The sequence below is a fragment of the Centroberyx affinis genome, unplaced genomic scaffold (genome assembly GCF_046629955.1).
Source record: "Centroberyx affinis isolate AG114_WGS23_722 - 3 ecotype Tasmania unplaced genomic scaffold, CSIRO-AGI_Caff_v1 ptg000514l_1, whole genome shotgun sequence".
NCBI lineage: Eukaryota > Metazoa > Chordata > Actinopteri > Beryciformes > Berycidae > Centroberyx > Centroberyx affinis.
Window position 1 is genome coordinate 165,236 of NW_027279163.1, and position 12,895 is coordinate 178,130.

At 43.0% G+C, this 12,895-nt stretch overlaps 1 protein-coding gene across 8 annotated transcripts in view; it reads right to left on the bottom strand.

The window, feature by feature from the left end:
* The window catches only part of gria1a (glutamate receptor, ionotropic, AMPA 1a), a 58,596-nt gene that overhangs the window by 10,409 nt on the left and 35,292 nt on the right, over positions 1-12,895 (bottom strand). For all 8 annotated transcript variants that reach the window (XM_071517703.1, XM_071517702.1, XM_071517701.1 and 5 more), the window contains 2 exons: positions 2,043-2,241; positions 1,505-1,752 (listed from right to left, as the gene is read on the bottom strand). In XM_071517703.1, coding sequence (XP_071373804.1) covers positions 1,505-1,752; positions 2,043-2,241 — 447 coding nt within the window. The remainder of the gene's footprint in view (positions 1-1,504; positions 1,753-2,042; positions 2,242-12,895) is intronic.

The following is a 12,895-nucleotide window of genomic DNA, read 5'->3' on the forward strand; positions in this document are numbered from 1 at the left end:
CCTACACTGCATCCCATTGCTACACTGTAGGTCTGGGTCAGTCAGACTGTGTGACTTGGGAGCAGATTAATTTCACCACTTGTCTTATCACTAATACAGCGCTGACTTGCTGTATGAAATCTAATTTGTGTGAAATTTAAATGGGTCCTTTGAGGCAGGTGTAGGAGCCAAACCATTTCTACTCAGCGTGTTCTGACCTTTGGCTGTCTACCAAGGTGGACCTCTGGATGAATCCTCAGTGAGTTTGAATGAAATCTCCCCATATGGCTCCTTTCATTAAAATGAATGAGTCTTATTAGACATAGATTAAAAGCTTCAGATGTCCCCCCTCCTGTACTCTCTCTATAGTCAGAAGAGAAAAATGAATGGGAAGTTGGTTAAGGTGTTAATGTAATGTGAAATGACAGCTGCTCTTCTTGGTCGATGGCAGAAATACATTCAGTTTGAATTATCATTCATAACATCAATTATCACATTGCATGTGGCAAATATAATTTCAAGTCTGCTGATTTCAGATTCAAGATGTGAGCCCTGGCTTAAGTGGAAAAGTGGGCATATGGGATGTGATCCTTTTAGCTGTAATCCTGCTTCAAGTGCCCCGCCGGTTTGAGAGAGGGAAGACGTGATTTACATTTGTAACGAAGGATAAAGAATGGGAGTACAGACAGCACTTGAGTGAATGTGTATGTGTGTGTGTGTGTGGGTTCAGGATTGTTTGTTTTTGTCATAGTATGTGTCTCTCTGTGCATCTATGTATGCCTGTGCAAGCACATTTCCAAACATGTCCAAAGCGTGTACATTCGCGTGGGCGTGTGTATGTGTTCTTCCGTGTGTTTGAGGGGGTGCTCCAGCTTCAAAACAGACCAAATCAAACAGGCGACCGCAGAGGGCCGTGAAGGAGGCTTAGAATGTAATGAGAGGGCAGCAGGAAAAACAAGTGTTGCTGAAGGAGGCTGGGGCATCTCATAGTCCTATACCTAACACTTCTGCCAGTGCTCACACACAGCCAGCATGAACCTTCGTCAGGGACACAGACAAAGGTTCAGGCTAGCAAAACATAAACCGAAGGATGATCTTCAGTGGTGACAATGGTCAATTTGTGAGTATAACCGCATGGAAACTATGAGAATGGAATGGATACAAAAGTGCAATGAAGTAAACATAATGTCAAGCCATCTATGTCTGAGAATGTATTCATATGACACAGAATGGAATACTGAAGGGCATATTGTATGTTATAAAAATATGAATAAATAAAACAAATTTCATGAAATTGAACAGAGAGGAAACTGAACAGAGAGGAGATGCTAGCAAATTTAAGATGAAGGTGTAAATGAATGTGTATGAATGTATGAATGTGTTTGACTGCGTAGATGAATGAGCAAATAGCTACTGAGCTCGATGGACAAATCAACAGGTGACAGATGAAGCAGTGCTCATGCAGGAGCTTCAATAAAAGCGCTGAGGGCTTTTATCCAGCCGGGCTGCAGTGGCAGGGCTTTACCTGAGAGGGGAGCCCTTGGGAGTGGCGATGCCATAACCTTTAGAGTCCAGGTTCCCTCCCACCTTCATAGTGTCACAGGGTTTCCTCTGCTCTATGTACTCATTCATAGTGGACTCCAGCAGGTAGGCATACTTGCCCTTGGACTTCCTGACTCTCATCACACCCTCGTCTGTAGTCTTGACGAACACGGACGGGTCGGCCGACTTCATGTAGGACCACATCTTCTCAAACACAGCTATCTTAGACCTCTGAAAGAGAGAGAGAGAGAGAGAGAGAGGGAGAGAGAGGGGAGAGAGAGAGAGAGAGAGAGAGAGAGAGAGAGAGGGAAGCAAGAGATAGAGGAAGATGTAGGCCATTCCCAGTTCCACTTTTCGGCAGCAGTGTGAGTGTGTGTGTGTGTGTGTCAGTATGCTTGTGTCTTTATCTGTATGTGGTGCTGTGTGAACAATACATCTTTGAGTCCGGGTTTGCATGTGTGTGTGTGTGTGTGTGTGTGTGTGTGAGTATGTGAGCGTATCTGCTCATCTTCTGATCTCACCCTGAAGAACTCTTTGGTGGAGCCGGCGTCCAGCGTCCCATATGCTATCTCAGTCTGCTTGGCCAGATCCTCAGCGCTCTCTATAGGTGAGACCATCCTCTCCACTGTCAGGAAGGCAGCCAGGTTGGCCGTGTAGGATGAGATGATGATGAGGGTGAAGAACCACCACACACCCCCAACGATGCGGCCTGATAGAGACCTACAAATACAGGGATAGGATCTTATTGGCCAGACCAAAATAGAAGACACATGTGGAATGTGGCATGTTCACACGCTCAAGTATCTTCAATTATCCATGGATTTGACACTTCCATCCGTGGTTGACGTATATTATTTATGTGCATTATTCTTTAATTATTACAAACACAGAAGGGATTATATGTAAATATAGCGATTTGTGATTAATATAGCTGGATAACTTTAGCCTTGGAAATATGCAGTGGGTGCAGTTTTTTTTTTTCTTCCTGACCAATTTTTGCACGCAATCAAAAAAAAGCAATCTAAAAACCCTGTGATGTTCACACCATACAAATGACCTACATTGCATCACACTCCCTCCACACTCACACACACACTTCATTCCAACAGGCTTGGAGAGCTTAGTCCAATGTGCTGAGGAAAGATAACCAGGACCACAAAGGCCCACTCGGCTTCCTGCCTGCCAAATTAATCTCACTGTAAGAAAGTTGCCAATATGTTTCATGGAACCACGCACATTAATTGCTGGGGATTAATAGGCAGAAGAGAACACTTAGCCACTACTCTAATTGCGCTTTCAAAAACAAATAGGTGATTTGTAAGTGAAATCCCCCGGGAACAATCCCTGTCTCTCCTCTCTCTCTGTGTCTCTTCACCTCAAGAGAAGCCAGCTAGAACGGCAACACCAGAAATCATGTTGCGTTGCATGTTGCGCCCCGACCAGCGCAGAGGCACGGAGCAAGCTTACGCAACGAAAATGACACAAATCTCAAAACAAGACGGGTTTCATGGTTCACCTTCGTGCTGTCAGGCAAAATGGAGCGTGAACATGAAGGCAAGATTAAGTATGAAAAAAAAAAAGGAAGAAGCTAAAATATAATCATTTAAGATGCTTTTGAGATGATGGGCGGATGATGAAAGACCAGCGAGGTCTTGGAAGACAGAGGGATGAGAGCGAGCGGAGAGGGGTGATGTTGAGCCTTTGAAAATCAGGAGAGAGTGGAGAGCTGTCTGCAGGGTGGGGGGGGGCAGGAATTCATATTCTCACTTGTTCATTGATCATTGTTCAAATGGGTGCGGGCAAGGTTACGCTCTGACTGTGCAGTGAAAAGGCAGCATCCCTCTCCAAATACCCTGCCGCATATTTACAATTGCAATTTTCCAAGCAAGCACATGACTGATTCTCTACTGTCTGTCCAGCTCAGTATAGTTGCAATAAAGTGGATATTCAATAGTATAGACTACCGTTCTTGAATAGCTTCTAATTACTAACCTATCCTCTTGTTGGGTAATTTGTGCTGAGAGTTGGTCTGCTGTTCTGTGACATGAGAGTGTAGAAAAAGAATGTGAGAAAAGAGGGAGAGAGATGAGAGTGGGGGGAAAGGAGAGAGAGAGTGAGAGAGAGAGAGAGAGAGAGAGAGAGAGAGAGAGAGAGAGAGAGAGAGAGAAATAGCAGAGATGTAGAGCAACCCCGGTCGTACCACCAGAGGCTGACACACTCCTTAGCTTTGACTGCTGCTGGCCTCCAGAGATGGCAGTAAACAGCTGTCTAATCCTTCTCCTTCACTCGCCCTTCTCTCTCTCTCTCTCTCTCTCTCTCTCTCCTTTCTCTTCTCCTCCTTTCCTGCTTCCCTCTATCCATACTTTGTCTCGGTATGTTTTGCTCCCTGCCTGTCTCTTTGTGTACTGGGGGGCTGACAGGGGTTTATTTTGGACCAGGAAAACAGTGCCTTATGCCTTGGCACTGACACACACACACACAGACACACATACTTCTTTCCCGTAGAGAATGTGCGTGTGTGTGTGTGTGTGTGTGTGTGTGTGTGTGTGTGTGTGTGTGTGTCTGTCAGTCTACCTGACGGTGTGAGAGAACAACCGGGTCACAATTTGCTGTGCGACTGGGATGGAGAGAGAGAGAAATAAAGAGAGAGAGAGGGGAAGGTAGAGATATGTGTGTGTGTGTGTGTGTGTGTGTGTGTGTGTATTGGTTCTGCAGCAGCCCTCCACCCTAGATGGGCTGAGCGTTTGGCAGATGCGGACCTGTTTGTCTCTTTTTGTTTCCTTTTGAACTCCTTTCCTTCGAGCCTCGTTTCCTCTCCTCATACATTATTGCGCAACACGACCAACCTTGGTGCCTCGGTGAAACATTAACTAAGCTGTCTTATTACAGTAAGGGAAATGTTCCAAGCAGCACTATAATTTCATAGCCTTGTTAAGGCAATGGTTAATCAATTATTCACTCTGCCACTTCATTATTGTTGAGCATTACGATGAACAGCAATGGTAATGGGAGCAGTAAAAGTGCTTCCTCAAAGGAAGGGACACACAATTCGATAATTCGATAAGTTTGCACATATGTGTGTGTCTGTGTATGTATGACAATGCTTATATCAGTTGTGCATGCTTGTGCGCTTGTACATAGCTGAACCAAACACTAGAGCAGGTGTGTATGCTTGGTGGCCAGTTGTGCAGTATAGTGCAATGCAAAATATAACAGAACATTTCTCCCAGTCAGACCCAAATCTTCCTCCCTATATGATCTCCACCCGCAGCTCCCCCAGATTCTGGTGCAGCTCTAAACTCTCATTAGAATTCCCCTGGCTGGCCTCCTCTATTCGATATGGTAATTAGCAATGACTAATGACTTTAGCAAGTGTAAAAAATGAGCCAGTAATGGCCACATTACAATGGATTAGGAATTACAGAGGTTTAAATGAGAAAGAAAATGGTCTCTAATTATAGTGTGATTCTAAGACAAATCAGGGACGGAAAAGGAGTTTTCTGCTACACTGCTTTTTTTTTTGCTTCTTGACGATTAGCGGGACAGCTGTATGTTCTTACTGATTGGACACAGCCACTCCTGATATGTCTGGATTCAGAAGACTTGTTTTGTGCAAGTCAACACAAAAGACAAGATGAGAGTGGCGCGGGTTGGCAAATTTGCGCCTGCGTGCAAAATACACACATAGACACAGACATACAGATACAATTAACAGTCACAGACACACAGATAGACGCGCACACACACACACACACACACACACACACACATACACACTCACTGTGCTAACATGGAGTGTTAAGTGTTAATGAGTATGTGCTGACTAATTGGCCACTGGTGCGGTGAATTCCAGGAAATGTCTTCAGCAACCACAGCTCCCTAGATGTGACAATGATGAGAGAGCTAGGAAAAAAAAACAAAAAAAACATCAGAGCATTGTATATACCCCTCAAGACCAGATCAGACACCATGCACTAATCAAGACCACAGAAGAGAAGGTGGGCATGTGTTTCTTTGTGTGTGTGTGTGTGTCTTTGAGTGCCTTCACTCTCTGTCGGTTAAGCCAAACAAATGCAAGTCTAACTGTCTACTGTCAGATAAGTAACTATCCATATCTTGTATTATTTGATCCACCGGTTACATCTAAATCATGATAATGAAAAGAATAGATGACAAAAAAAGAAGAAAAAAGAAATACGATGACAACTAAGACAAGGGCAAGTCCATTCATCTCCACAAGAATATACCATACACATCCGTCTAGTCATCTCTGTTCTCTCTGAGACTACAGTGACACTGAAATTGAAAGAGGCTAAGCTGTGGCTATGGCTATCTCTGTATTCTCTATCTCTCTCAGAGAGGACTTTAGTTATTTAAAGGTCTGAATACACTGGCTGTAATAATTGAGGCACGCCATTTGACTCGCCTTATTTGACATTTCTATGGCACAGTGCAGACAGAAAATGTAAAATGATTCTCCACCATGATGGCTTCTACATCATATTTTCTCACATAAAGAAATGTTTTAGGGTTTGTTTTGCAGTCTGCTTCTTGTATTTACAGATCAGCTAGTAGACCAGCTAGACTTTAGCTATGTGTATTTTGTCCATCTGAAATATTGTATTCTACTAGTGAAAATAATTTGCAAGTTGATGAAAAGTTTTATCAAGCTCTGATGTGATTTTGTCCCTGTAACTTGACAAAAACACCCTGCTTGAAAATGTGTAATAATATGGGCATATCAAGATAATTAAGAACAAAGTATTTATAAATTTGATTAGCTCTTTATGTCATTTTGCCAAAAAGGTCAATAGTCATTGGGGCTCCAGAAACCAAATGCAAAAGGGCAATTTTGGTCCTCTGCTGCTGCTCCAAAATTGAACTAAGCTCAGAGCAGAAATTGGTTTGATGTAGCACTTGATGCTTTTAGTGCACATTGGGCCACTGAAAACAACAGGCACTTTTGAAAATGCACTTATCTGATGCGTAGAGTACATTTCTACCTTTCCTCCTCCATTCTGTCACTCTCTGTCTCAATATTGCTAAATGTGGCTCTGGGAGATGAGAACATGTTGTGGCTAATATCATTACAAGGCGGTGGGTTTATTTTTTGCGTTTGTTTGCTTGCTTGTTTGTTTGTTTTGTCAGTTTCATGATTGTTATGGGTGTATATTTTCAGAGTTCTTTCATCTTCAAGGCCAAACTAACACGCAAGCTCTAAGCACAGAGCAAAATAATGACTTGCTAAAGCTTATACAATCTCCCTCTATCTCCCTGTCTCTCTCTCTCTCTCTTCCACAAAAGGTCAGTATACCATGCTATTGAGCTGAAATGAGAACATTATGATAATGTTGTTACCAGCCTACAGCAAACCACACCAAAGGCTGGCAATTACACTCACTCAAGTGCATTATGGAAAATTCCACAAAAGCGTTATGGTGTAAAATGCTATGCAATTGTTTAATGCATGTTATTTTCATTAAGAAAGCAAATCAGTATAGTGGCTGCTAAAGTATTTGGTGCTGATGGTGCATGAACACACACTCACACACAGGAAATACACACACGCACACACTTGCAGGCATGAACACACACATGAATCACACAAGCTTCCATCCGTTCCATGTTCTGTCTGTAACGAGTGCTAGTGCAGGGGAATCGATGTGCTTGAGACATGGCTGTAATCATTATATCTGCGGGTCCACACATGTCCAGTGTTTCTCACAACTTGTTAGCTGAATGATATCATGGAGACTGTCTTGCCCTCGTGTAACCTGAGACAAGTGAGTGCTGCCAATACTTTGGCGATCCATTGGTGGGCTGTGAGAGCACTCGCTACACGCCTACACACATACGCACAGCGCTTAGTCACTCCAGCAGGGAAACACGAATCCAAACACAACGATACATCGCAATTGTTAGTTGAAAATCAATATTGTCACACACTGCTTTACAATGCATATTGACTGGATGTATGTATAGATACACATAAAGAGAGGACATGTATGTGCACACATGTACACTTACACAGACACAGACACTTGATGCGGAGCTGCACCACTCTGGAAGAAAAATCTGTGTCTCTTTAGAGTTGCCATGGTAGCACACTCTGCACTCCAAACAGTACAGATGAGCTGAGAGAGACTTTAGTCATCTCACTCCTCCTCCTCCTCTCTCGCACATTCTCTCCCTTTCTCTCTGTCTCACTCTCTGTCTATAAGGGGCAAACACCTCTATAGTAGGACAAAAATGGCATTGCACAGGGAATGCTCTTATTACGCTGCCGTTCAAAACGTTGGCTATGAGATTCATGGCTGACTGATAAGCCAGTGAGCGTCACAACGCACATCTTTTCAGTCAACCTATTGGCAATGTTTACTCTGGTCTAGGTAGATTTCCCATGTGCTCTCAAGCTGGTGTATAATTCATGTTCACAGGGAAGACATTCATATACTGTCACGGCTCGATTACAGCGAAGCCCCCGGAAACATATGTGTGCCTCTGAGTGAGTGTGTGACTGCATTTTAAATGCAGATTTGACAGAGTATGCGCCTCTGAGGGAATGATGTCTTTGTCTGTGTACAAGTATGATATCTCAAGTGTAATCCGCTCTGTGTGTGTGTGTGTGTGTGTGTGTGTGTGTTTCTGTTTCTGCCTGTGTTGGTGAGTATGTGTGATCAAAAGTTGCCTTCATGTGATTTCCAGATAAATAAAACATAAGTGATGCCATGAACTACACTGAACTGCCTGTTAATGAATAAATCATTCCTTCTTACTGAGTCTTTCCCAACAGCATTGATATGCAACAGCAACTCACTATCTAACGCCCCAATTATGTAATTCAGTCATATGTAACACAATCAAATTTCTTGTTTTTCGGAGTTTACTAACATAGTGATCGATGCTGTGTATTGGATTGGACTGGGATCCAATATTCAACATTCGAATTATATAACAAATTAAATATGTACATTCAACTGCAGATGACACAGAAATTATTTCACTCTTAAAAAAGCCATCACATAGATGGATGGTATTATGAGAAGCCTGGACACAGGCAACAGAAACATCTGCTGTGTGAATATCTTTAAATAAATCCGATATACAAACACACACCTACAGCATCAAAAAGAAACAAATATCTGAGAAAATAAAAAGAATAAAGATAGTACCACCCCCGATAGTACCAACTGTCGACCTCTATCTAATCCAAATTCATACTATCTCTTCTATCGGCTGCCCATGCTTCCTAGGCTCACTGTATGTGTCAGAGTTTTGAAGTAAGGCGTTTGATCAAGTGTGGCATCAAATCATAAGTATTCATAATGTTGTCTGGCTAACAGGAGTCCTGACAGAAATGCATTTGATCAAAAGTAAAATAAATGATCCAATATTTTCCTCTATATTCCTCTTCTACTTTGTAGAATCCCCAAGAGAAAAACATGCATCAACAGATGAGGAAAAATTTTGTCAGAGAAATACTGATGTACCCCAGGTTGCTATAATACACCAGATACATTATTCATTATTGAATGATTTTGACCGCCAGGCTGAGAAATTGCTGTTGTGGCAGGTAGGGTGTGAGTGACAGAGCTGATTTATTTCAGTCTAGTAGCATGTAACAGCGGCAACACAACCGCTGAGGAGAGGAGACGAGTCCACGGAGCCATGCAGCTCATACACACACAGACACACACAGACACACACACACACACACACACACACACACACACACACCTAGGCACACACAGTCTTACATGGCTACGCAAATTGTACAAACGTGCAAAACACATTTACAAAATGAGACAAAGCCAATCAAAAGCACCCATGGGTTACATTGTTATTATTGTGAGAATGATAAAACCACCCTCTCAAGTCTGTGTATTTCTGAGTGTGTGTGTGTGTGTGTGTATGTGTTTGGCACAGCCAGGTGTTGAAAGGTAAAGTGCTCACAAAAGAGAGCGAGCCCAGGCGAAACAGAAAGCATCAGTGCAGCCATGAGATGAGAGGGGAAATGCCACACACGATCAATTCATAACTAAATACATCCAGTGGGAGAAGGAGAGAGATCTATAAAGGATGGGCAACAGAGAGCAGAGCAGAGGGAGGGGGGTGGAAGAGGAGAGGGAGAGTGATGGGAGAGGAGGTAAAACTGGGTGGACGGATGGATGGATGGAGTTGGGGGGCTGTTGGACGTTTTGGGGGTGTGTGGGGGGGGGGCAGCGGTGACTCTCAGAGTCCACCTGTCTGCAGAGATAAACACAGGGAGGGCCCAACAGCACGGACTGGGGCTTATGGGAGGCCCTGAGTGACAGTGCTGACATTTAGAAAGAGCACAGTAAACAAGGTCTCACAGAGAATAAATAGCAGGGGGAGCAGAGAGTCGTACACCCACACACACATGCATGCACACGCACGCACACACACATGCACACACACACGCACACACTCACTTGCATCACATCAATGTATGAATGCATGCGTGCCTACATGCATGTATACGCATATTCATATACATGAGCAGACACACACACCCACACACACACACACACCTACACACCTGTCTATAAACTTTGAGGCAGAGATACCTTTAGACCAATCCAATTAGATACTATTAAGCGGCAGACAAAGAAAATGAAAATGACAAAAAGTGTTAGCTTTTTATAGAACTAGCACACACACACACACACAGACGTACGCACACACACACACGCACACACGCACACACACACACTGTACAGGCAGGCAGGGAAATTAAACACGCCTGCTGATTAATCCGGGACAGAGTGGATCGTTAATGTTGTTCCTTGGCCTTTTGTCTCTGATTAAATGGAGATGCAGAATGAGTGAAGTGCTTGGAGCTGTCTACCTCAGAGCTCAACTCTCTAGAACGTTCTGTTCTCACACAGAAGTGATAAAGGCAAAGTGATGATTGGCTTACAAGCACCTGCTTGCAGAGATATCAGCAACTTTCCCAAACAAATACTAAGTATCTTTTTTTTGTATTATAAGGTTCACACAAATTCCTTGGGTTTGATCTTTCTCTGATTCCAGGGTTGAAAGATGTAATGCTTGTAGTCGTATTTGTAAAGCTTGAGGCAGGCATACCTTTACACTATTTTACACTTTACAATCCTTTTAGAAGCCAGACAGCAGCAGACATAGAAAATGGAAATGATAAAAAAAACATCTAACGTCCTTTAATCTTCATCTTCATCTCAAAACAAGCATGGAACTGGGTTAAATGAGACTAGATAGCTTTAGAAATGTATATAAACTATTTACATGGCTTGACTTTTTCAGTGTGACCCCCCCCCCACCTAAAAAAAAAGAGGTGTGCACACACTCATCCACACGCAAAGAGCTTCCCACAAAAAGCCCTGCTCCCTTTCCACACGTTCAGGTGTTTGACTCTTTCTGTACATCACTTAAAATACTGAATGTTTCAGCAAATCCCAGTAGCTCCAAATACCATGTTATTGTCATTGTTAATATGCGAAACCCAGAAATCACGACTACTATTGCCTTTTGTCAAACTTCATCTGACAACACACTAACATCAACACAACCTATCCTCTCAAGGCTAGCCGCAATGCCTTAAGAGACACACAGCCAGCCCCCCCCTCCCTTCCCCCTCCATCACCACACACCTCCATGAGTGAGTTCCCACTGTGCTAACTGGAGCAACTAGGTCACCCAAATTTCCCAGGGAGAGATGATTCCTTCAGGGCTGTATTCAGTGGGGTGAAACATTCACCGTGTTTCCTGTCAAACACAACAGAGCTGACTCCACCATGCTGATCGCGACAGCGCGGACAGCTGTGCAGGCTGTCCATGACTTGTCTGTGTTATGTCAACGCCGCCATATTGACTTCCAAAGCAGCGTTCCATTATAAACACAGACTCTACAACAAGTGGCCATGAACAAGCAAAGGTCTCACCTGACATCGTAAGGAAAAGGAAAGATGAACAGAAGTCGTTGGAGGATGTTTACTTAAGGGCGGTGAACTATCTAACTTAAAGAGAAAAGGTTGTCCCTGATTAGCCAGCAGGTAAGATAACATTACGTTTATAAATTGTTGATACTATGTCACGTCTCTCTTTATCAGAGGGCAAACGATGATATTTCAGCTCCTCAATCCAGACATGAGTATTACAACTGACGGCAAAACATGTGACAAGAATTTTAATTTGTACCCGGTAAGTAAAGTGTGTTATTTAATAAATTCGGTGGCACTTTCAATTGGTAGGCATTTTCAATTTCAATTTGGGAGTCAATATAGTGGCGCCAACAGAACAGTGACGTTTCTGCAAGTAATGGATAGTAACAGTGTAGAAGGTTTCATCTTCTTAAGCAGTCAGGACAGGGTGTCGTATCTACAGAGATTTGCAAAGGAACAGAGATGAACAAATACAAATACAAGCATGCACACACACACAAACACACACACACACATATACACAAAAGCAGACAAAGAGAAACCACAGGGAAGGGACAATTTGTGGACGCATGGTGAGATTCTCTTTCTGTAAGGCATACAAGGTAATCAATAGTTATTGCAGATGCATGTTCAGGCTGTAAGAGAACAGCTCTTGTACAATAGGCTTCATCTTTTGTTGTTGATGACTAGGATGGTGGTTGTACTGAGGAGTGTGACAATATTGGTGTATGTTGATGTCTTATATAACCACTAACATATACTAGTACAGTCATATTATTATGGTATTATGGTGTTGTGCTCTCCCCTTATTTTGTACTGCATGTACTTGAGATACATGCCTTTTCCTACTGTCCTACCTGTTGTCTGTCCTATATGTATGGTGCCACTCTGTTTCCCCCCTGGGGGATTAATAAAGTATTTTGTATCGTATTGTATCGTATCCCATAAAGGCACAAAGTACAGTCTCCAGGCAGAAAACGGTAAATGTCAGGTGAAGGCCAGTGGGAGCAGGGATACAGTCCTTACATCATGTACTGCTGAGCACCTACATGCATCTTTAGTGGCAGAGATTTTCTCCCTCCTGACGCTTGTGTAAGAGCAAAGTGAAAATACATTTTGTAAATGTCACAAAGTAAAAGCCATACAAAGATAAAATGGAGTGTTATGGATTGCTATAATTTCTTTAACCTTCAGCCACTCACCCAGGGTAGCTTGACAGAGCGACCTTGCTATTTTTCAGCAACACCGTGCTAAATGTTCAAATAATTACATTCATACCTGGGAGCTTCCCAACACAACCTTTGTCTTTTGCTGATGGCCACTGATGAGCTCAGCTGATGCAGTTTGGGGTTTAAGTGCTACGGTCGAGAGCAACTCAGCAGTATTTAAGAGGTGATGGTCACATTAGCCATTACATTAATCATAATATCTGA